Raw genomic sequence first — 22,842 nt, 5'->3', positions numbered from 1 at the left:
CCACGGCACTCCTCCCCTGGGGATGCCCATGGATCCAGCCAGGATCCTCCCCCAGGCACCCATGGGCCCCGGTGCGCCCCACAGGCCTGACCCCAAACGGCCTGTCCCTGCCCCACATGCCCTACAGATCCCATCCCTGCACCCCACGGCCCCATCCCTGCCCCACACGCACCCCCACGGCCCCATCCCTGCCCCACACGCACCCCCACGGCCCCATCCCTGCACCCCACGGCCCCATCCCTGCCCCACACGCACCCCCACGGCCCCATCCCTGCACCCCACGGCCCCATCCCTGCCTCACACGTACCCCCACGGCCCATCCCTGTACCCCCACAGCCCCATAGCCACCCCACAGCCCCGTCCCCACGTCACACGTACCCCATGGCTCCCGTCCCTGTCCCGCATACCCCCCGCAGCCCCATTCCCACCCCCTACACACCTCCACGGCCCCCTCCCTGCCCCACGGCCCCAATCCCTGCGGCCCACACACACCCCACAGCCCCGTACCCGCCCCACACGCACCCCACGGCTCCCGTCCCTGCCCCACACGCACCCCACAGCCCCGTCCCTGCCCCACACGCACCCCACGGCCCCCGTCCCTGCCCCGCACACAGCCCCACGGCCCCCGTCCCTGCCCCACACGCACCCCACGGCCCCGTCCCTGCCCCACACACAGCCCCACGGCCCCCGTCCCTGCCCCACACGCACCCCGGGCCCACAGGAACACCCCCCCACCTCTGGGTCCCGCCGCCCGCTCAGGCCGCTCAATCGCCGGCGGAACAGGGCAGGCCGAGGCGGTGGAGCCCAGAAACATCGATGGGCACCGCCCGCCCCGCTCTGCGCATGCGCCCTGCCGCTCGGGGGGCGTTCAACGGGGGCGAGCTCGGGGGGGGGCGCGGGAGCTGCCCCCCCATGGGGCACCCGGGGCAGGGGGTCCCCCCGTGTCGGTGCAGCGGGGGGTGTCGCCGTAGCCCCCGCTTTGTCCCCAGCGGGGGGGGGTGCGCGGCCCTCCCGCTCCCTGTGGTGGGTCCCCGCGACGCCACTGGCGCCCCCTGGCGGAGCCGAACGGCTCCACCGCCCCCTCCCGTGCGCATGCGCGTCGCCCCCACCATCAGCAGGCGTGGTCCTGGGGAAGGGGCGTGGCTTCCCGCAGAGGGGGCGTGGCGAGGGGCGTGGCGGCCGCACCCGGAAGCGGCGCCGGGCGGCGAGCGGGTCCCGGTCCGGCGGTGAGTGCGGTCAGAGGGAACGGGGACCGGAGGCGGGGGGGTGTCAGGGAGGGGGATACGGGGCGGTGGGGACACCTTGGTGGGCGCTCCCCGGTGCTGCCTGTCGTCCCCGGGGGGGGGGATGTGGGGCTTTGGGGCCTAGCTCTGCCCGACCCCCGGTCACCGGGGAGAGGTCAGTGAGCCGGCCCGGTGGGCAGGCCCGGTGTCCCACCTTGCTCCCTGCCCTCGGGGGGATGCCTGTGCCCCCCTTGCTGTTCCGGGTGTAGTTACCCGCCACAGGAACTCTGCGGGGGGGGGGGGGGGGGGCTTGTGGTTTTGGGGGGGGGGGGGAAAAGCCTGAGTTATGGAGGGGTTTGGGTGGGAAGGGACCTTAAAGAGCATCGAACCCACCCCCCGCCCCGGGCAGGGACACCTCCCACCAGAGCAGGTTGCTCCAAGCCCCCTCCAACCTGGCCTTGAACCCCTCCAGGGATGGGGCAGCCACAGCTTCTCTGGGCAACCTGGGCCAGGCTCTCACCACCCTCACAGCAAAGAAGTTCTTCCCCAGATCTCATCTCAATCTCCCCTCTCTCAGTGTCAAACCCTTCCCCCTCCTCCTATGGCTCCCCTCCCTGATCCAGAGTCCCTCCCCAGCTTTCCTGGAGCCCCTTTAGGGACTGGAAGGGGCTCCAAGGTCTCCCCGGAGCCTTCTCTTCTCCAAGCTGAATCCCCCCAACTCTCTCAGCCTGTCCTCCCAGCAGAGGGGCTCCAGCCCTCCCAGCATCTCCGTGGCCTCCTCTGGCCCTGCTCCAACAGGTCCATGTCCCTCTGCTGTTGGTGGCCCCGGAGCTGGAGGCAGTATCATCCCTCAAATCTCATTTTACTGAGAAATTGCTCTTTTCTGCCCTGGAGGTGGTCAGTTAATGGAGCTGAGCCCAGACTGAGGGCTCCCTGTCCCTGCAGGTGCTGGAAACTTCACTCCCTCCCTTTTTTCTTGTATTTTTAGGGAGAAATATTTGGAGCACGGTCTGGGCTCCTGCAGCTCTCAGGGAGGGGGGAAGGGGGTGGGGGGGCTCGCTAACGGGGCACCCGCCGTGGGCTCATCAGCCAGCCCCGTCTCGACGGATCTCGGGGCCGCCGTTCCGAATTCCTCGCCGTAAGACGGGGGAAGCGGTGTGGGGCGGCTCGTCTTTCCCAGCCTGGTTTTGCTGACGTGAAATGTCCTCCCGTTCGCAGGTGAGGAAGGCGAGGGGCGGAGGGGAGCGGGGCCCGGGATGCGGGGTTCCCTCCGGCTCCCACCCCACTAGGGACGGCGCCGGCACCCATGGAATCGCGGTGCCTTCTGCTCTCCGGCCTCTCCCAACCAGAGCTGGGGCGGGCGACCTGCCAGGAGCCGGCGTGGAGTTTTGTGGAGCCTCTCCTCCCCCTCGCTGCGCCCAGCGTGGGCTTTCTGACCCCCCCGCCGGCGCCCCAGGCCCCCTCTTCTCCCGGGAAGTAAAGGCAGGGCGTAAAAATAGGTTCCCCAGGGATCCCCGGGTTTGAGAGAGAGGAAGCTGCCGACTGCCTTCTGCTGGTGGGGAAGCTGAAAACACGGAGCATGACGGAGTCACGGATAAAACGTGAGTGTGGGAGCCGGCTGGGAGCGGGCGAGGGGCTTCGGGGCACCCGCCATGCCATGGGGGGGGGGGTGTCTCCTTCCCTCCGGCCGCAGCCCCCCCCATTACCTGGGGCTGCTCGTTCTGCCCGGCTCCAGCAAAGATTTTCTCCGTCGGGACGGAGCCGGGTGGGAAGTCTCTATTGCTAATAAGGTTTAATTGCCTTGAGGGTGCCCCCCGAGGATGGGGGGGGGGGCGTGTCTCAGCTCTGTCTGCGGTGGAGCTGCCGTAGCGCTCTGCAGCATCTGGGGAGACGAACTGGGAGGAGGGAGGGAATGTACTGGGAGGAGGGAGAGGCGAACTGGTGAGGGACGGGAGGAGGGAGCGGTTCCTCCCGGCGCCGTTAATTCCCTGCCCTAGAAATTAATCTCGGGCCTTGTCTCTGCTGCAAATTGCCTGAGCTTAAACGGGGCTCTCGATGGTTAAACTGGTGTAACCCCCTGTGCGCTTCCCAGACGCGTCCCAGCCAGCTTTGAAACGAATCTTTCTTTCTTTCTTTAATTTTTTTTTTAAAGGCAATAAAGAATTTTCTGGTTTAATTAAGCCAGGGGGAAGGCGAGGAGGGGGGGTGTGTGTGTGAGCAGGAATTACCTTCCAGCAGCAGCACCGGGTCACGTTGGCTTTAACGTGACCGTGGGGTGAACGTCTGTGCGACCCCCCCCCGCCTTGGAAATGAGTGAACCCCCCCCCTGCCAAAAGTGGGGCTTGGCTGGGGGGGGGGGTGGGTGGTGGGAACCCCGGGGTGGGACCGTGAGGATGGGAAGCCCCTCCTGGGTGGGAAGCGGTGGCCGCAGCAGGAGGGGAAGGGGCGAGGGACGCTGTCACCCTCCTGCTGCCACCCTCGGTGGTGGCCACGGAGGCTTTGGAGGCAGCCGCGGTGTCCCCTCGGGGCTGGGTGTCCTGGCAGGGGGAGGCACGTCCTCAGACGAGGGGCCGTGGTGTGGCAGAGGCAGCCTGCTCTGAAACTAATTAACCTTATTCCGACAAAGGCCCTAATGAGGGACACACCGCCCCAGGGTAACAATTAGGCTCTGGGAGCGGGGTCGCTGGCTGGGGGGGGGATGTCGGGGAGCAGCTCTGGTCCCCAGGCGTGTGGCTGGGTGCTGGCAGGACCCCGGTGGGCTCCATCCCTCTGATGGCACCCGCTCCCCCCTCGTGGAGCTTCACCTGGTGGCAGGATTCAGCGGCATGAGGGCTCCTCCAGCCCCTGACCTTCAAGGATGTGCCCGTGGTCCCACGTTGGCAGGTTCCCCAGGCACCTCCAGCAGAGCCCTCCCCGGGTGCTGCTGCCCAGCCCTGGGCTAAAATCCCCGGTGTAAGAAATCCCTCCTTCTCTCCGCTCCAGCCAGAAACCTTAGAGCTAAATTCACCTTGGCCCAGAGGGTGACGTGGTGCTGAGCGGTGTCTGCAGTAAAAAACCCTGTGAAATGTCCAGGGTGAGGATGAAGGAGCCCTTGGGGAGCAGGGAAGGGCTGCGTGTGGGGTGCCTTTGAGTTAAGGATGGGTTATTTTGGGTGGTGGGCCCAGAAGAAAGGGTTTTGGCAGGCACTGGTTGGGTGGGAACCAAAAGGGGCTGGTGAAGCTTCATTGAGCTGCACACACGGCTCAGGGAAGGGTGGGTGAAAACACACGGAGGGTCTTCTCCTCCTCCTCTTGTGGGTCCAGGAGGTGTTCAGAGGATGCAGAATCTTTGCCACTTTGCCTCTCTCGCTCAGGGCTTGCCACGACATTGATGGACGCCACCACGGATAAGGACCCGCTGGTCCAGGAGCAGATCTACAATGCCTTGTGCTACCTGGGGGAATCCGAGCCGGAGGAGATCCTCAACTCCTGCGATGAGTACCTCCGGCAGCACGACAAGGTAGGGGGCTGCTCCGCTCCGCCCCATCCTGGGGGTCTCGGCGGGATGAGAAATGTTTCCTGGGAGATACCTGGGAGGATCTGGGCTCCAGGAGCCGCTGAGAAGTCTGGTCCGAGGCGCCAGAGCTGGTGATAATACGCTGTCGTGGGTGAGAAAGGGAATAAAGATGGTCGGTGCTTCGAGTCTTTGCCTTTTCCCGTGCAGCTGTGTGGTGGAAATGCTGGCCAGCCCCTCGCTAGCCAGCCCCTCGCTGGCCAGCCCCTCGCCAGGCATCTCGCAGCCCGGGCCGCTCTGGGACACTTGGGTTTCTCTCGCCCCGGGGTAGCCATGGTCCCCGTGCTCCTCGTGGCTGACCGGTGGCTTTCTCCCTCCCCCTCCAGCTGGCCTACCCTCACCGGGTGATCATCCTGAAGGCCATGGAGACCGTGGTGAAGAACAACATTGTCCTCTTGGACAAGAGCACGGCGAAGGTCGTTATCTTCCTGGCGTCTAATGAAATGACCAAGTCAAAGGTAGGACTTGAAAGCTCCAGGCTCCTCCTGTCATTGTTCTTGGCCAGGCCCCTTCTGCCCCTGATGCCTTAAAGCCACCCCCTGCCCTGGGCAGGGACACCTCCCACCAGAGCAGGTTGCTCCAAGCCCCCTCCAACCTGGCCTTGAACCCCTCCAGGGATGGGGCAGCCACAGCTTCTCTGGGCAACCTGGGCCAGGGTCTCTCCACCCTCACAGCAAAGTAGTTCTTCCCCACATCTCACCTCAATCTCCCCTTTTTCAGCTTAAAACCCTTCCCCCTCCTCCTATGGCTCCCCTCCCTCATCCAGAGTCCCTCCCCAGCTTTCCTGGAGCCCCTTGAGGGACTGGAAGGGGCTCTAAGGTCTCCCCGGAGCCTTCTCTTCTCCAGGCTGAACCCCCCCAACTCTCTCAGCCTGTCCTCCCAGCAGAGGGGCTCCAGCCTCCCAGCATCTCCGTGGCCTCCTCTGGCCCCGCTCCAACAGGTCCATGTCCCTCTGCTGTTGGTGGCCCCAGAGCTGGAGGCAGCACTGGGGGGGTTCTTCCCCAGAGCAGAGAGGGACAATTAGCCCACTCTGTCCAATTCCCCATGGTGTTTGGAGCCAGGCATGATGGATGGCATTGAAATGAAGCAGAAGCGGCCTCCCAGGGAGTCCAGGGTGTCCGTTCTGAGGTGGTTTTTCCCTCCGTCCGCCCCAGGAGGTGATCCGGGACTGGCAACAAGCCGCCAGCAATGTCCTTGTGGCGGTGGGGCAGCGCTTCATCAACAAGGTGATGGAGGAGGTGCTCACCAAGTTTCAGCCGGGGATCCTGCCCCACTACTTCGTCCTGCAGACGTTCGCCAACCTCTCGGTGTCCAACGGTGAGTGGTCTCTTGGAAAGAAGCGGGCGGAAGCGCGCTCGGTGCTTCGAGAACGGGGGTTGTTGTTGGCACCGTACCCGAATCGCTCCGCAGCAGGGCACCTCCGCGGTGCGGTGCCTGCTGAGCCAGCCAAAACAAACTTCTCGGGGTCTTACAGCTTAGAGTTGACGTTTCTAGAGGATGGAGGTGGGATGAGTCGCGCTGAAGAAGCGGTGGAGGAGCGCTGTCGGCGCGAATGGCTTGTTTGTGGTGTCCTCTGTTGCCCTTCTCTTCAGAGAATGGGGTAGAAGAAGGGGAAGGCCGGCGCTGCCGGGAGCCTGGCCTTGGGAGGAGAGGTGGAAAACCCTGCTCTCTCCTTGGCCGCTCTTCCTCGGGGAGCTGCTGGGGCTGAGATGGGGAGCTGAGGGCAGCCCCTCGTCCGGGGACCACGGCGGGGGTGTGAGAGGCCAGCGTCGGCTCATCCCACGGCAGCCTGAGCCAAGCTCCGGTCCCCGAGCTGCTCCGGGACCTTGGATGGGACCTTTAAAGGCTCTCCTGGTGGCTCTGCTGGGTTCCCCGGGGAAAAGGGAAAGCCATGGTGGAGGCTTTGGCTCTGCTTTGGGGCTCTACTACTACTTTGGCTCTACTGCACCCGGGGAGAAATAACCCCCTGCACCAGGACAGGATGGGGCTGACCTGCTGGAGAGCAGCTCTGAGGAGAAAGACCTGGGAGTCCTGGTGGACAATAGGGTGACCATGAGCCAACAATGTGCCCTTGTGGCCAAGATGCCCCTCAGGCTGCCATTGGCCTTCAGGAAGAGTGTGACCAGCTGATTGGGGTTGGAAGGGACCTCTGGACATCATCTCCTCCAACCCCCCGCCAGAGCAGGGGCACCCAGAGCAGGTCCCACAGGAACATATCCGGGCGGGTTTGAATGTCTCCAGAGAAGGAGACTCCACCAGCTCTCTGGGCAGCCTCTTCCAGGGCTCTGCCACCCTCACACCAAAGAAGTTCCTCCTCATCTTTAGGTGGAACTTCCCACGTTCCAGTTTGTGCCCGGTCCCTCTTGTCCTGTCTCTGGGCACCACTGGAAAAAGACTGGCCCCATCCTCCTGACACCCACCCTTCAAGTATTTAGAGGCCTTGATCAGACCCCCCCTCAGTCTGCTCTTCTCCAGACTCAACAGACCCAAGTCCCTCAGCCTTTCCTCATCAGAGAGATGCTCCAGGCCCCTCAGCATCTTTGTAGCCCTTTGCTGTCCCCTCTCCAGCAGTTCCCTGTCCTTCTGGAACTGGGGAGCCCAGAACTGGTCCCAGTGCTCCAGATGGGGCCTCCCTGGGGCAGAGCAGAGGGGGAGGATGACCTCCCTTGAGGTTCTCCATGTTCTTCCCGATGCCCCCCAGGATGCCATTGGCCTTCTTGGCCACCAGGGCACATTGCTGGCTCCTGGGCATCCTGGTGTCCACCAGGACTCCCAGGTCCTTTCCTCAGAGCTGCTCTCCAGCAGGTCACCCCCAACCTGTCCTGATGCAGGGGGTTGTTCCTCCCCAGGGGCAGGTCCCTACACTTGCCCTGGTTGAATTTCCTCAGGAAATGAATGAAAACGAATTTCATTCAGTGAAGTTTGGGGGCGGGAGGGCGGCGAGTGGCTGCCGTGCTGGACCTGTCTCTGCTGCCTGCTGGGGTGGCAGCCCCCCCGGGGACTCTTGGCATCTCCTCTGCGACAAAATCAAGGTCCTGGCTGCCTTGAGCTGGGGTTTTTTGGGTGCCCTTGTGATGCTGCTGGGTCTGGGGTGGCCGCAGAGCGGGACCTGTGTGTCTGCTGAGACTGAGCATCTCCCGCTTCCTTCCCAGTGTTCGGAATGGTGCCTTTCCTCAACTCCATCCTCGGGACCATGCTGCCCATGCTGGGAATGGCCAAGCAGGACCACATGAAGGCTGTCTTCTGCTACGGTAAGGTTTTTTCTGGATCTTTCTGAGGCTGCAGTGAATTTAGGGATGTTGTTGGGAGGCTTTTTCCCTTCCCTTAAGAGTCCCAGGAGAACTGGCTCAGATGGACCTTTCCTGAGTGTCTGGGAGCAGGGAGCTGGCTGGTTCTGGGGAGGGGTGGATGGTTGTCAGCTCGAGGTCACTGGGATCCAGCAAAAGTCCTCCTCCATCTCCAGTCTGGTTCCCATCTCCCAGGCGCTTCCATGATCTTCTCTACTTTCTCTTCTGGCAAAAAGGACACGGATGCTCCAGAGCCATCCCAACTCCCGCCGAGGGGACCGGCCTGGGGGGATGGGGAAGGAAGGAGGGATGCCCTGCTTGAGACCCTCTTATGAACCAAGTTGTCCCTTTATTGTGCCCATGAACGTGGCATCTTCCAAGCGTTAGCCCTGATGGGGACTGTGAGGAGCTGGGGTGCAGCGGCGGTGCCAGGCCAGCTCCTGTCCAAGCCACTTCTGTAATTCTCCCGAGCCGGTTTCAGGATGTGACACTCTGGGTGGGCTGGCAGGATGTCACGGGGCTCCCTTCTCGTGACACCCTCCTCCAGCCCCGGGCTCACTGGAAGCTGCTGCTGCTTGTGCAGAGGGGTTTGATGCAGAAGCACCAGCATCTGCAGGGGTGACAAACAACCCACTCGGTTGTCGTAGAGTCACCCAGTGGTTTGGGTGGGAAGGGACCTTAAAGATCATCAAATCCAACCCCCGACCCTGGGCAGGGACACCTCCCACCAGAGCAGGTTGCTCCAAGCCCCCTCCAACCTGGCCTTGAACCCCTCCAGGGATGGGGCAGCCACAGCTTCTCTGGGCAACCTGGGCCAGGCTCTCACCACCCTCACAGCAAAGAAGTTCTTCCCTACATCTCACCTAAATCTCCTCTTTTTCGGCTTAAAACCCTTCCCCCTCCTCCTATGGCTCCTCCCGATCAAGAGTCCCTCCCCAGCTTTCCTGGATCCCCTTGAGGGACTGGAAGGGGCTCTAAGGTCTCCCTGGAGCCTTCTCTTCTCCAGGCATCTCAGATCACAGGACGGTTTGTGGCCCCGAGCAGGGACAATGCTAACACCCAGCAGAGGCTCCTCAGGGTTTGTGGTTTTCTTTCCACCGCTGGGTGAAAATGAAAGGTGTTCTGGGGGAGTGGAGGTTGAAGGGCTGTGAGAGACCCCGCGGGAGCCGCTGGAGGACACCTTATCTCTTGCTGATACTCACGTCCAAGGCCTGGGAACGCTGATGTGGCTGTGTGCGTCCGGGAATGAATGGGATGAGTGGGAGCAGCCCTGTAAAGCGTAGGGGTGGATGTAGGACTACGTTCAGCAGCACCTATTTCTGCTGGAAACAAGGAGGTTTGTGTCTGAACTCGTTCCTGGGATCCACTGCAGTCCAGAAACGGTCTCACGCTGTTGGACACCTCCAGGGATGGGGCACCCCCACAGGAAAGGTTCTTCCCCAGATCTCATCTCAGTCTCCCCTCTTTCAGTGTCAAACCCTTCCCCCTCGTCCTGTGGCTCCCTTCCCTGATCCAGAGTCCCTCCCCAGCTTTCCTGGAGCCCCTTGAGGGACTGGAAGGGGCTCCAAGGTCTCCCCGGAGCCTTCTCTTCTCCAGGCTGAACCCCCCCCTGCTCTCTCAGCCTGTCCTCCCAGCAGAGGGGCTCCAGGAGAAGGGATCATAGAAGGGATGATGCGTAGGAGAAGGGATCCTTCTGCTCAGACGTGGTGGGGACCGACCAGTGTGGCCCGTGGGGCTGGTAAAACTCAGTTCTGAGATTTGGGTGGCTCTTTCCAGAGCACCCTTCCACCATCACGTCCTTCTCCTTCCTCACTTCCAGCCATCCCTTCTTCTGGCTTTCTGCTCCCCACTCTGGTCCTGAGGAGCGTGATGTCCCGGCTCCACATGCGTTCCTCCCAAAACGAGCCTGTAGCTGCTGTTGCTGAGGCACAGTTGGGTTGTTGCTCTCACAGAGTACGTGCAACCTCTGAACCCGTGTCCTAAAGCACATGGAAGGTGGAGGAGGGAACTCTGGGGTCAGCACAACCGTGTGGCGCAGGCAGGTCTTTTTGGGGTGGTTTTGCCGTTCCAGGGTGGCCCAGTGCAGAGGGACGGTGGAAGGGAGGTATCAGCCTACGGAGGACCTATGTGGAGCTTGATCCAGGCTGGACGCAGGGATGGAGAGGTGGATCTGGGGACGTGATCCATGGCTGAACGTGGGGATGGAGAGGTGGATTTGGGGACGTGATCCTGGGCTGGATGCAGGGATGGAGAGGTGGATTTGGGGACGTGATCGTGGGGATGGAGAGGTGGATTTGGGGACGTGATCCTGGGCTGAATGTGGGGATGGAGAGGTGGATCTGGGGACGTGATTGTGGGGATGGAGAGGTGGATCTGGGGACGTGATCCTGGGCTGAATGCAGGGATGGAGAGGTGGATCTGGGAACGTGATCCTGAGAGAGGTGCTGGGTGGGACAGGAGTGAGCTGGGGACCTTCCTGGCCCCTCCGAGGTGGGCATCAATGAGAATTCAGAGTTTCTGCCCAAAGAGCATCCAGACCCTCCCTGCCCTGGCTGGTTTCTCAGCAGCACAAGCTCCACGGAGCAGTGTCGGACCCTTCCATCATTCTCTGTGTCCTTCCTATCCGTCTGAGCCCAGGGGAGCAGGCTGGGGGGCTCCTGGCCCCCCTTTAAGGACAGAAGCAGGGTGACGATGGTCTCTCCCAGCAGGCAGGGCAGCGCTTGCAGTGCTTTCCTTGCGTGCTGCCGGCGAGGATGAGGAGGCACGTGATGGAAACGATCTGGCTGTGGTATGAGGTCACGATGTGACTCAGCAGCTCGGGTCCGACCGGGCTGTAAACAAACATCTGCCGTAGGAGAGGAGGGAGCCACAAAACCCTCGGAGTGCAGCGCCCTGGGTCCCGGGCGCTTTCCCCTCTCCTCCACCTCCTCCTCCTCCTCTTCCTCCTCCTCGGACCTGCTTCTTCCTCTGGCTGTGATAACATGGGCGCACGGAGCTCGTGGAGATCCGGAGAGCTGGCGTGCCCTTGAGTCATCCGGCATCCTCGGGGGCCGTGTCGGCCTCTCCGTGCCATTGGCGTGAGGGATGAGGCAGGACCGGGGTCCGGAGTCCCCAGCCGATAGCGTGGGCACCCCTCGGGCGGTGCCGGGCGGTCGTTGTGCCAGAGATGCTGTTGCTCCTCCATCACAGCCCTCGTGTCCTTCAGTCTCCCAGCTTCTGCCGCAGCCTCACTGCAGGGAAACCTCCTCCCCAGGGCAGCAGGGTCTCGGGGGTTTTTTTCTTTGCCCCATTACTGCGGGACGTGGGTTGTGAGACCCTTTAGGGACTGGAAGGGGTCACCATAAGGACATGGGGGGCTTTCTGGGCTGCCAGCGCAGGTTGCCAGCCCATGGCCAGCTTTTCCCCCCAAAGCCCTTCTCCTCAGGGCTGCTCTCCATCCCTCCATCCCCAGCCCGGGCTGGGACCGGGGTTTCCCCCCTCCCAGGGGCAGGACCCTGCCTTTGGCCTGCTTGAACCCTATGAGGTTCACATGGGGCCACCTCTCCAGCCTGTCCGGGTCCCTCTGGGCTTCCTTCGTTAAGAAATGGCTAGCGAAGGGTGAGGAAGCTGGAAAAGCCCCCCGGTGTGTTAAGGGACATGCCCTGGCAGCACGGGGAGGGAGAGCAGGGTCCGTGCACGTGAGCTCCGGGGTCTGGGGGTCTCAGGGACAGGGCTGGAAGGAGCTGAGGGCCGGGCAGAGGAGTGGGCTGGGGCTGGGGGTCAGATGGGGTGGCCAGGCAGGGTTTGTAGCGAGCCAGGCTTCCTGGGGCTGTCTGCAAGAGGCCAGCACGGGATGTGCTGCTTGGGCAAAGCTGCCTGGAGCATCCGTGTCCAGCGGCAGCGCGGGGCTGAACCGGGGAGGCTGGTGCTTGAGCATCTGGAGGAACATCCCACATGGGAGCTCCTGGAGCTGGGAGGCTTTTCGGTGCGCTCTGCCGTGGGATAACTCCCAGAGTAAAACCGAGTAGGTGTTTGGGCTGTCAGCTGAGACCTGCTCCCGGTGTTAGGTCATCGCTCGGCTGCCCCAGGGACCCCATAAAGCCTTTGGGAACCCCATAAAGCCATGGCAAAGTCTTCCTCGGGGCGGGGAGATGGAAGATGATATCCCCTGCGGACAGCTGAACCTTTCTTCTGAGCCAGGACCCTGCCTTTTACGGAACAATGCTCTTGTCACCGGTCCAATTCGCAAGAGGGAAAAATAACATGTGCTGACACGCAACATTTGCTGGCCCAGGGACCGGACGAACTCGTCGAGGTGCGGTGCTCTGGCTTGCCTGTGGCCACGAGGCTGTGACTCTTGGCCGCCCCAGCTGCTACTGAAGGGGTAGAAATGACCCTCGTGGCAAATCCAGGGTCCCTGGAGCTGGTTATCCCAGCCCCGGCCCAGGAAGCCCAAAGAAGCCCGTGTCTCTGGCGTGGCTACCTGCCAGGATGCCTGGTAGCCAGGGCGCCGCTCGGGATGTCTCTCAGCCTGATGGGGAGAGTCCTGGTGCATCTGCCATCCCTTGGGCTGCTGCCCAGTGACACAGCACGTGGACCATCTGCTTTCTGGAGGGGCTAAAACAAACACTGCCTCGTATGCCTGGAAAAATCTAACTGCGAGATCTGTCTCCCAGCTCTGCAGCACTTCAGCGAGAGCATCCAGGAGTACCTGGCCAACTTGGACAAGGCCCCGGACCCCACCGTCAGGAAGGACACCTTCTCCAATGAGATCTTCAGCGCCTACGAAGTGCTCTTCAACAGCTGGCTGCAGCACCGGGAAGCCAAGGTGAGGGGACAGGGGGACATGGTGGGACCTCGGGGGGGGGCTGTTAGTCCGACGTTGGCCTTGCAGCATCTCAGCTGTGCCCTTTTCCAAGGAGGTGGCCCCCAGAAGAGCAAGCCCCCGGCTCCAATTTAGGGCTGGGTGCTTTTCTCCATGTGCCGAGCTCCGCTTTGGTCCCTGTGTCCTCGTGTCCCACGTGTAAGGGGTGCAGAACGGGTGGCTTGGTCCCCGTTGCTGGAAAGCAGAGCATGGGGTGCCTCTGCAGCCCTTTGGGGGGACAGTCTGGGCACATGGCGCAGATGGCCTGGGTGACACATTTAGGCACCCCTCTTCTCTGCTGAGCACCCCTTGCACTTGGAGCAGCAAAGCCGGGGGCAATGCTGTCCCCACCTGGGCTCAGAGGCTCCTAGAAGCACCAGGAGGAGCAGCTCCGCAGCAGCAGAGATGGTGGCCCTGTCTGTCTAGGGTTTGCCCACACCATTAAGGCGCGATCTCTCCCCGCAGCTGAGACTGGCCGTGGTGGAGGCTCTGGGACCGATGAGTTACCTGATGCCCAGCGAAAAGCTGGAGGAGCAGCTCCCGAAGCTGATTCCAGGCATCCTCACCCTCTACAAGAAGCACACGGAGGCCTTCTACATATCCAAGGTCAGCGGCTCCGAGTGCTGGTGTCATTGGCCGAGGACCCCTCCCCAGTCCTATTGGCTTTTCCACGCGAGATTCCCTCTCCCTGCATCATGGTGAAGGGATGGGGGATGGAGGGATGGAGAGCAGCCCTGCCGAGAAGGACCTGGGGGTGCTGGGGAGGAGGAGTAAGCTGGCCACGGGCCGGCAACCTGTGCTGGCAGCCCAGAAAGCCCCCTGTGTCCTTATGGTGGCCCCTTCCAGTCCCTAAAGGGGCTCCAGGAAAGCTGGGGAGGGACTCTGGATCAGGGAGGGGAGCCATAGGAGGAGGGGGAAGGGTTTTAAGGTGAAAAAGGGGAGATTTAGGTGAGATCTGGGGAAGAACTTCTTTGCTGTGAGGGTGGTGAGAGCCTGGCCCAGGTTGCCCAGAGAAGCTGTGGCTGCCCCATCCCTGGAGGGGTTCAAGGTCAGGTTGGAGGGGGCTTGGAGCAACCTGCTCTGGTGGGAGGTGTCCCTGCCCAGGGCGGGGAGTGGCACTGGGGGGGCTTTAAAGGTTCCTTCCCACCCAAACCATTCCGTGATTCTAACCACAACCCGGTCTCTCGCTGAGCAGAGCCTCTGCCAGATCCTGGAAGCTTCCGTGAACATCGGCAGCCGCAGCCTGGACGTGCAGCTGGACTCTCTCCTGGGCACCCTGCACCCCCAGGTAAGGGCTGGGCAGAGGGCGAGGGTGTTGGGGGGCAAGGTGGGCTCCTCGTGGGGTGTAAGCTGGGTCTGCAGGGCTCGAGGCATCCCCTGGACCAGCCTGAGGTCAGGGCTTGGCTTTTTGTGCCCTGCTGAGTCTTCTCCGCTGCTCCCCGGCGGTGTCACCAGCTCTGGGGCTCTGGTGTCTGAGATATCGATGGAGTCCCAGGCACAGCCCGGTTGTCTGAAGCTCTGAGTGCACCATTGTCCAGGGGTTCGGAAGCAAACACCTCAAAATCAATGGACCTTTTGAAAAGTTTGCCCTTTTGAGGATAGGGGAGGGCATTGACTGGCCACGGGGCAGTGGCTGCGCCGCAGGGTGCGGGAGCCCTTCTCAGGACTCCTCCTCCGCAGGGCTGCGAGGGCTGTTGTGTGACTACACCCTTAAAATCACGCTGAAAACGGGGCTGAACACCTTCTTTTTAATACCTAACGGACTGTGAGTCTTGGAAGCGCCCGGCAGAGAGAGGCTGGGCTTTAAAATACACTTTTCCAAAGCGATGCGTAACCCCGGAGTGTGGTAACGGTGCCCTTTGCTGGAACCGCTTCTTGACGAGGGGCTTCCACGGGCTGAAAGCTGCTGGTGGCTGCGGGGGGGGCAGCGGGGGGCAGCTCCGGGGCTGTGGGACGGGGCTGCCCTCCCACCACAGCTCTGGCTCGGTTACAGCCCCGAGTGTCTCCTCCGGCAGAGCAGAGCAAAGCAGAAGCACCTGGTCTTTGCCGCCACGTAAATGGAAGGAAGAGCCTGAATTATTTTAATAGCAGCCGGAAGGGTTGGCTCATTGGGAAGAGGTTCCGGAGGAGGGTCCCGCCTGGGTGGTGGGACAAGGTTTCAAGAGCTCCTGAGCAGGCACCTTGATGCCAAGTGGGGCTCCCTGAGGTGACTTGAGCTGCTGTGAAGACCTCGCTCTGGGCATCCGTGTCCTGGGATGCTGTCACCACCCCAGCCCAGGGCTTCGTCTGTCCCAAATCTCATCACTGTGCCCGTGCCAAGCACCACTTACGTCTCCAGGGCTGGGTCTGAGCCTGCTGGTGCCTGTTCTGGGTAACATCCCTGACCACAGCTTTTTCTCCACCAGATTTGTTCCCCTGCGGATCCGTCTGTCCCCCTGACTGTTAAAAATCACACCGAGGTTCTGCGATGCTTCACCGTCCTGGGTAAGGGATGGGGCGGCGTGGCTGTCCCAAAGCCCTGGGAGAGGTTTGGGTGTGCTGTGCCCTGGCTGGGGGTTCTTCTGGTGCTTTGTGGTCCTCTCCTGAAAGGAGGGTGTAGCCAGGGGGGGTCGGTCTCTTCTCCCAAGGAACAGGCCATGGGACAAGAGGAAATGGCCTCCAGTTGGGCCAGGGGAGGGTTAGGATGGATATTGGGGAAAATTCCTTCCTGGAAAGGGCTGTGAAGCCTTGGCAGAGGCTGCCCAGGGCAGTGGTGGAGTCGCCATCCCTGGAGGGATTGAAAAGCCGGGCAGACGTGGTGCTGAGGGACATGGGTCAGTGGTGGGTTGGTCAGTGCTGGGTCCGTGGTGGGACTCCAGGAGCTGAAAGGTCCCTTCCAGCCCAGAACATTTCATGATTCCATGTTTGTTCCCCCTGGTCTCAGCGGGGCTTGGGGGATGTGGTGGACATCTCTTAGCCATGTGGGGACACGGGAGGGAAGGGAGGGTGGTGGTTTCTGTCCCAGCTCTCACCCATGGCATCAGGCTTGCAGAAGGCAGTGGCTTTGCGTGTCCCTAAAGGCTGGTGTCCAGGGAGACCATCTCTCACTGGAGCTCTTTGAGGAAGAGCACGGGGCCAGCTCCATTCCTCCTGGAGCTCACCATGGGCTCAGGCCTGATCATCCCCTCCCAGGGATCTTCCCAAAGGCGCCTGGCTCGGTTTCAGAGGTTTCCTCGGAGCCTGTTGAGCTGTGCCACCCGACTGAGACCTCTCCAGGTTCCTCAGCTGGTGGTCAGGGGCAGTAGATGTAGTTTGACTCTGGGGGTTCCCTGCTCATCCATCCTCCTGGCTGCCGTATCTCATGTACGGCTCATACGGGTGCCATTTTCATAGAATCATAGAATGGTTAGAGTTGGAAGGGGCCTTAAAGATCATTGAGTTCCAACCCCCTGCCCTGGGCAGGGACACCTCCCACCAGAGCAGGTTGCTCCAAGCCCCCTCCAACCTGGCCTTGAACCCCTCTCCAGGGATGGGGCAGCCACAGCTTCTCTGGGCAACCTGGGCCAGGCTCTCACCACCCTCACGTTTTGGGTTACTGCAAACATTCAGAGCCCAGCGGGGTCCCCAGTGGCCGGAGATGTGGGCTGACCGATGGCGTATGTGTCCCCAGCCTGCGTGTGGAGCTCCGTGGCTGCCCCAGCTTTGGCTCTCCTCCCCAGATGGCTTGTGGCACCCACAGCCGCGTGTGCAATCACCAGGAAAAAAAAAAGAGCAGCGGTGTGACGAGCCGCTGCCTTGTGAGTCACACTTGGGTGATGTCCCTTTCGAGAAGGCAAACCCGTAGCCGGGCCTTGAACCATCTTCAGGCCACCCAGCCCGGGAGCAGCCCACCCCTCCCCAAAGCCCACGAGCGTTGCTCCAGTTCCACCACCCGCCGACTGGGTTTATTTTTAACCACCACAATGTTTTGACAGCCGGGGCGGCACTTGTTGGCAGGTATAATTTAAACTCCTCCGGCTCCCCGGGGAGGGCAGGGAACACGCTGAAAGTGCCGGAGAAAAGCCCAGATCTGGATGCGAGGAGGAGGAGGATGGGCCGGTTTGCGGGGCTCGCGGGGTGACGTGGCAGCAGGCAAAGCCCCACTGCCCCTGGGGACACACCGGGTGGGATGCGGTGCCTGCATCCCCAACCTGCATCCCTGCATCCCCGCATCCCTGACGGCTGGTTTGGCTCCCGCAGCCTGCTCCTTCCCTGACCGCGTGCTGGCCTTCCTCCTCCCCAAGCTGGAGAGCAGCAACGAGAGGACACGAGTGGGGACGCTCCTCATCATGAGGCAGATCATCAACAGCGCCCGTGAGTAGCGGGGTGGCTGCCACCGGCTGGTCGTGGTCCTTGTTGGTTGGTGCCAAGGGGCTCCAGGCAGCTTTCTCCTTCCTCCCATGGGTCCCTTTCCACGAGTCCCCTCATTTTCCTGCTGGGACCTGGGATGAGACGAGCCCATCCTTGGCTGCAGGGTGAGGGCAGAAGGAAACCAGCCTGGTGGCCCAGCCAGCTGGGAAGGGGGCGAGGGACGAAGCCCTCCCTGTGGGGGAAGGAAGGTGTTTGGGATGAGCAGCTCTGTTCTGGGCAGCTCAAGAGCATCACGGAGCTTCAGACTCTGTCTTCTTTTTTTATAGCTTCTCAAATGGAGATTAAAAAGCCTTTTATTCTCTCATCTATGAAACTCCCTCTGCAAGACAGCAATAATAAGGTAAGCTGAGCTTCTGCTCTTCCACGGGGTACTTCAGGGATGGGGGGTTATTTCTGGAGCCCCACACAGCCGTGTCCCCTGCCTCTGCCAGCCCGGCTGTCCTCTGTCATCTCCTCCTCTTGCTCGTCTCTCACCTGGCTGGGCTTTTGGTTTTTGGTTCCTTCGTGCCCAGAAGATACTCAGCGAGTTCGTGGCCAGGCTGGGGATGGAGGGATGGAGAGAGCAGCCCTGCCGAGAAGGACCTGGGGGTGCTGGGGGGTGCTCCTGCCCAAAGCCCTGCGTGTAAAGGCCATTCCCGGCGCTGCCAGGAGCACCGGGCTGCTGGTGGCTCGTCTCACGCCCTCGCAGGCCGCATCCCGCTTGCAAAACACAAACTTTGCTTTGCCAGACACAACCACACGTGGCTTCTGTCCTGCCCGCTCTGGTCGGGAGCGGTGGCTGTTCTCCCCGCTGTCCCGTGCCATCCCGGCTGCTGCTGGCAGAGCCCAAACCCATTTAAGGGCTGCGTAGGACCCATAATAACGTTCCGGACCACCGGGGAGGAGGAGGTGGTGGAGAAGGACAGTTGTGAGGAGGACCCTGCAGTGGGCAGGAACCCCCCCGGCTCACAGCTTCTCCCCTCTCTCTGCCCACGCAGGTGAAGCGGGCGGTGGTGCAGGTGATCAGCGCCATGGCCCATCACGGCTACCTGGAGCAGCCCGGCGGCGAGGCCATGATGGAGTTCCTGGTCCGGCAGTGCGCCCTGCCCTCCGATATGGTGAGCACATCCTGGGGCGGGGGGGAAAAAAATCCAAAAATCCTCAAGAAAGGTTCCCCGGGTGGGAGCGGGCAAGCCCCTGTCTGTACCTGTGTGCGTAAGAATTATTATTACAACATAAGAACTATGATTACGATGTAAGAATTATGATTACAACGTAAGAATTATTATTATAACATCAGAAGGACATGGACCTGTTGGAGCAGGGCAGGAGGAAGCCATGGAGATGGAGCAGGTGCTGGAGATGGTCCACGAACCGGGAGGCTTTTGGGTTCTGCCCGTTCCCTCCAGCCTGCTGTTGGCCAGATGTGCTATCTCCACGGTCTGGGAGAGACGTTCTCTGAGGGAATCACCCAGATGTGCCATCTCCACGGTCTGGGAGAGACGTTCCCTGAGGGAATCACCCAGATCTGCCCCCGGTGCTGACCTGCCCTTTCCCTCTCCTCCAGCAGCCCAAAAAGCAGCCGCCGGATGCCGATGACCTCACTAGTGACAGCGTCCAGAGCATCAGCGTCAATACGCTCTTCCTCCTCAGCACGACTGTTGACAGGATGAACAATGTGAGTCTGCGCCGTCCTTTCCACCTCCGGGGTGGTGGGTGCTGGTCCCAGAGCCCCTGTCTCTGCAGGCTGGTCCATCTGCCGGACGGGGTGGGTTCTCACCACTCCCAACCCTTGTAGGAGCTGATTGCCACTGTCCCCATCCCTCTGAGAGCATGGGGGAGGTTTGGTTTGGGAAGCTGCCCTCCCACGGACCTGTGCGTGCCCTCCCCATGAGCTTCTCTAAGGTTGGAGCAAGGCAGTGGGGCTGGAAGCCCCCGGCACAGGAGGGACATGGACCTGTTGGAGATGCTGGGAGGCTGGAGCCCCTCTGCTGGGAGGACAGGCTGGGAGAGTTGGGGGGGTTCAGCCTGGAGAAGAGAAGGCTCCGGGGAGACCTCGGAGCCCCTTCCAGTCCCTAAAGGGGCTCCAGGAAAGCTGGGGAGGGACTCTGGATGAGGGAGGGGAGCCCTAGGAGGAGGGGGAAGGGTTTGACACTGAAAGAGGGGAGATGGAGATGAGATGTGGGGAGGAACTTCTTTGCTGTGAGGGTGGTGAGAGCCTGGCCCAGGTTGCCCAGAGAAGCTGTGGCTGCCCCATCCCTGGAGGGGTTCAAGGCCAGGTTGGAGGGGGCTTGGAGCAACCTGCTCTGGTGGGAGGTGTCCCTGCACTGGATGGTCTTGAAGGTCCCTTCCCACCCAGACTGTTCCATGGTTCTATGAAAGGGAACACCCTGGGGCTGGAGCTTCGGTGCTTCTAGAGCAGAGTCAGGGATTGGACTCGGTGACCTTAAACGTCTTTCCCAACCAAAGTGATTCTCTAATTCTTTGACCCCTCCCTATGGTGAACAAGATAAGGGGACTTGGGGATTTTCTCCATCAGCAAAAGGCCTTTCACCCGGCACCTCCCCCTCCCATCCCTCTCGGTCCTTGGCTCTGGTGCAGGGTCTCCATCCTCCTCTTCCCGGCAGGTTCTCTGGCCATACCTCCTGGAGTTTGTGACTCCCATACAGTTCACCAACGCCCTCACCCCGCTCTGCAAGAGCCTCATGTACCTGGCCACGAAGAAGCAAGAGGAGGGAGAAAACGCCTCCCTCATCCGTTACGACCTGAACGGTCAGTGCCAGCCTCCCCCGGCAGCCACGTCCCCCGGGGGGGTCTCTGTGACCTTCGTGGACTCTCACTGGGTGATGTCTTACGCTTTTTTCCCCTTTTCTTTGTAGCAAACCTTCCTTCGCCCTACGCTCTGATGACGAGGCTGCTGGTGAGTGGCCTGAAGGCAGAGCTCGCCCTTTCTCCGGCACGTTCCGAAGAAACCACCCCCCTTCCCCTCTCCCAGATGGACTCGGAGGAGGCCACACCGAGCCCGTCCCAGAAAACGGGCAGGGAGAACTCCCCGTTTCACTTCACTGCTCCAGGCAGAGGTGCCTGTGTCCAGAACCGCTGTGCACCTCCTGGGTTGGATGCGCCCCCATCCCCTCCCCACGTAGGAGCGTCTCCGTGCAGGTTATGAAGGCTCAGACCCCCCCTTGGACACCCAGAGCTGTGCCCGTGGGGTGTGCAGCTCTCCAGCTGGTCTTACGGGGCTTTGAGGAACTGTTCCTCAGCCCTGGGGAGGTTGGGGTTTGCTCCCCTTTGCCCAGGGATGAATTCGGGGTACGGAGAGATGTTCTCTCCTGCCAACATTTTTCTGTCCCCAGCCGGAGCGAAAGGAGGGAGCTGTAGATTCATTGAGGTCTAGAGATCAGTCACCTCCCAGTATTGAATTCCTCTGGTCTTTGTTCACTATTTTCTGACTCCCAACCTGCTCTGACACCCTCTGTTCCGTCCCCCAACCTTTCAGGTCGTATCTTCCCAGCCCTACGCAGGAGACTGCCGGGGGGTGGCTGCCCTGCGGCTGCTCAACGTCTTGCATTACAGCGTCCATCCCGCCCTGGACCAGCTTTGGAGCAAGCAGGTCCCTCTCTTGGTGGAGCACATAGAAGGTAGGAAGGGGCTTCTGCTCGGGAGAAACTCTGCTGGAGTCACCACCTCCAAACTGGGCTGCCCCTGCCTGGACACTTGGGGGCGTCCAAGGAGCCCCTCTGCTGGGAGGGGGGGCTGAGAGAGTTGGGGGGTTCAGCCTGGAGAAGAGAAGGCTCCGGGGAGACCTTGAAGCCCCTTCCAGTCCCTAAAGGGGCTCCAGGAAAGCTGGGGAGGGACTCTGGATCAGGGAGGGGAGCCCTAGGAGGAGGGGGAAGGGTTTTAAGGTGAAAAAGGGGAGATTTAGGTGAGATGTGGGAAGGAAATTCTTCCCCCTGAGGGTGGTGAGAGCCTGGCCCAGGTTGCCCAGAGAAGCTGTGGCTGCCCCCTCCCTGGAGGGGTTCAAGGCCAGGTTGGAGGGGGCTTGGAGCAACCTGCTCTGGTGGGAGGTGTCCCTGCCCAGGGCAGGGGGTGGCACTGGGGGGGCTTTAAGGTCCCTTCCCACCCAAACCATTCAGTGACTCTATGAACAAGTACTGCCCACGTGCAGGTGACCCTGGGTGCATTGAAGCTCTCTTAAGAAGTCCCATTTCCTATTTTAATAAGGATTTTAATCCCCCTTTAATCAGCACTAATTCCTGCCGGGAGTGCCTCTGTGTCCCAGGATTTTAGCCCCGCTGTGTCGGGGACAGAACAGGCAGCATTTGGGGAGCGTCTGCCCCCCACCGCCCCCCCGCGGGGTCCACATCCAGGTTGAGAAACGAGTGTCCAAAAATGTCCTTTCTCCTAGAGAACACGGAGAAGTCCCTGTCCCAGAAGGAGTGGGAAGAGAAGCTGCTGCTGGTGAGGGTCCCTGCTGCGGCGATGGGGCGGTGGGAGGGCAAGTGGCAACCACCTCCTGGGCTTGGCCGGGCTCGCCATCCTGCACGCCAGTCCTGCCCGCGGTGGCAGAGGTGGTCACTCCGTGTCACGCTGCTGGGTCTCGTCACTTCGGAAGGGGAGATGGCAGGGAGGAGGGTGACCTGCCGTTCCTGCAGGGAAAGCTAAAAAAAAATAAAAAAAAAAAAAAAGAGCTTCCTGGCTTGCTGGTGGGTCAGAGAACAGCGCTCCCAGGGGTGTCTCCCCACTTAATTGGAGAGCCTTAAAATTAGGGCACGGAGAAGCAATTAAAACTGAGCAGGGCTCGTCCTGCTCCGCTGGTGGTGGTGGTGGTACTTGGGTGCAGTTTATCTTGGAAAATACCTGACGCTGAGGACAAAGGCACATTTCTGGAGGGGGGGGTTGACTTTGTGCCGGCAGGATCCTCTCTGGGGTGGGCAGGTGCCTTCCGAATTGCCTAGCAATTCCCGTGGCAGGGGGGTGCCTGCTGGTTTGGGGCAGAAAAGGCTCCCGGTAGGTCTGACACGAGCTCCCCCCAGCTGAGGCTCCTCGTTTTGCCTGGAATGGGTTTGTTCTGATGGCTCTTTCCCCCCTGCAGTTCCTCCAGGAGACGCTGGCGGCCGTCGCTGACAACGCCTGGATTTGTCACTTCGTCACCGAGATGTGCCGGCAGCTGAGCAGCTACAACGGCCTCCCGCTGGAGAAGGTGACGGTCCCGGGGGATCCAGCCCTCGATGTTTCCCAAAGTTCTGCCAGCAGCTCGGCGCTGGGCAAGGGGCGGCAGGAGGGAAGGAAGGAAGGAAGGAAGAGCGGGAGGTGGGTGAGGTGGCTGGGCGAGCTTGGAAATGAGATAGCGGTCAGTCCGCAGCCAGATGGCCAGCTCGAGAGGTCCCGGCCGGGCTGCGCTGCTCTGCCCGCTGCTGGTGAGACCCGGCTCGGGGTCTCTGCAGCTCGCAGGACACCTCTGAGCGGGTCGGTAGCTCAGCCGAGCGAGGAACGAGCCGCACCAGGCAAAGAGGGAAAGGACCAAATAAGCCCTACGAGTTGTGTCCTGGTGCTCCGAGTGTCCCAG

General features: G+C 61.5%; 1 protein-coding gene across 3 annotated transcripts in view; it reads left to right on the top strand.

The window, feature by feature from the left end:
- The first annotated feature begins 2,802 nt into the window (after positions 1–2,802).
- The window catches only part of MROH1 (maestro heat like repeat family member 1), a 51,358-nt gene continuing 31,318 nt past the window's right edge, over positions 2,803–22,842 (top strand). For all 3 annotated transcript variants that reach the window (XM_074144930.1, XM_074144928.1, XM_074144927.1), the window contains exons 1-18: positions 2,803–2,824; positions 4,576–4,721; positions 5,102–5,233; positions 5,930–6,092; positions 7,928–8,026; positions 12,718–12,869; positions 13,371–13,511; positions 14,101–14,193; positions 15,311–15,389; positions 17,124–17,237; positions 17,561–17,634; positions 18,272–18,391; positions 18,841–18,951; positions 19,901–20,045; positions 20,153–20,193; positions 20,773–20,914; positions 21,682–21,734; positions 22,369–22,476. In XM_074144930.1, coding sequence (XP_074001031.1) covers positions 2,803–2,824; positions 4,576–4,721; positions 5,102–5,233; positions 5,930–6,092; positions 7,928–8,026; positions 12,718–12,869; positions 13,371–13,511; positions 14,101–14,193; positions 15,311–15,389; positions 17,124–17,237; positions 17,561–17,634; positions 18,272–18,391; positions 18,841–18,951; positions 19,901–20,045; positions 20,153–20,193; positions 20,773–20,914; positions 21,682–21,734; positions 22,369–22,476 — 1,935 coding nt within the window. The remainder of the gene's footprint in view (positions 2,825–4,575; positions 4,722–5,101; positions 5,234–5,929; positions 6,093–7,927; positions 8,027–12,717; positions 12,870–13,370; positions 13,512–14,100; positions 14,194–15,310; positions 15,390–17,123; positions 17,238–17,560; positions 17,635–18,271; positions 18,392–18,840; positions 18,952–19,900; positions 20,046–20,152; positions 20,194–20,772; positions 20,915–21,681; positions 21,735–22,368; positions 22,477–22,842) is intronic.

Source organism: Numenius arquata, chromosome 3 (genome assembly GCF_964106895.1).
Source record: "Numenius arquata chromosome 3, bNumArq3.hap1.1, whole genome shotgun sequence".
Classification (NCBI taxonomy): Eukaryota; Metazoa; Chordata; class Aves; order Charadriiformes; family Scolopacidae; genus Numenius; species Numenius arquata.
The sequence above is the reverse complement of the archived record's forward strand: the minus strand, read 5'-3'. Positions and strand labels throughout refer to the sequence as shown.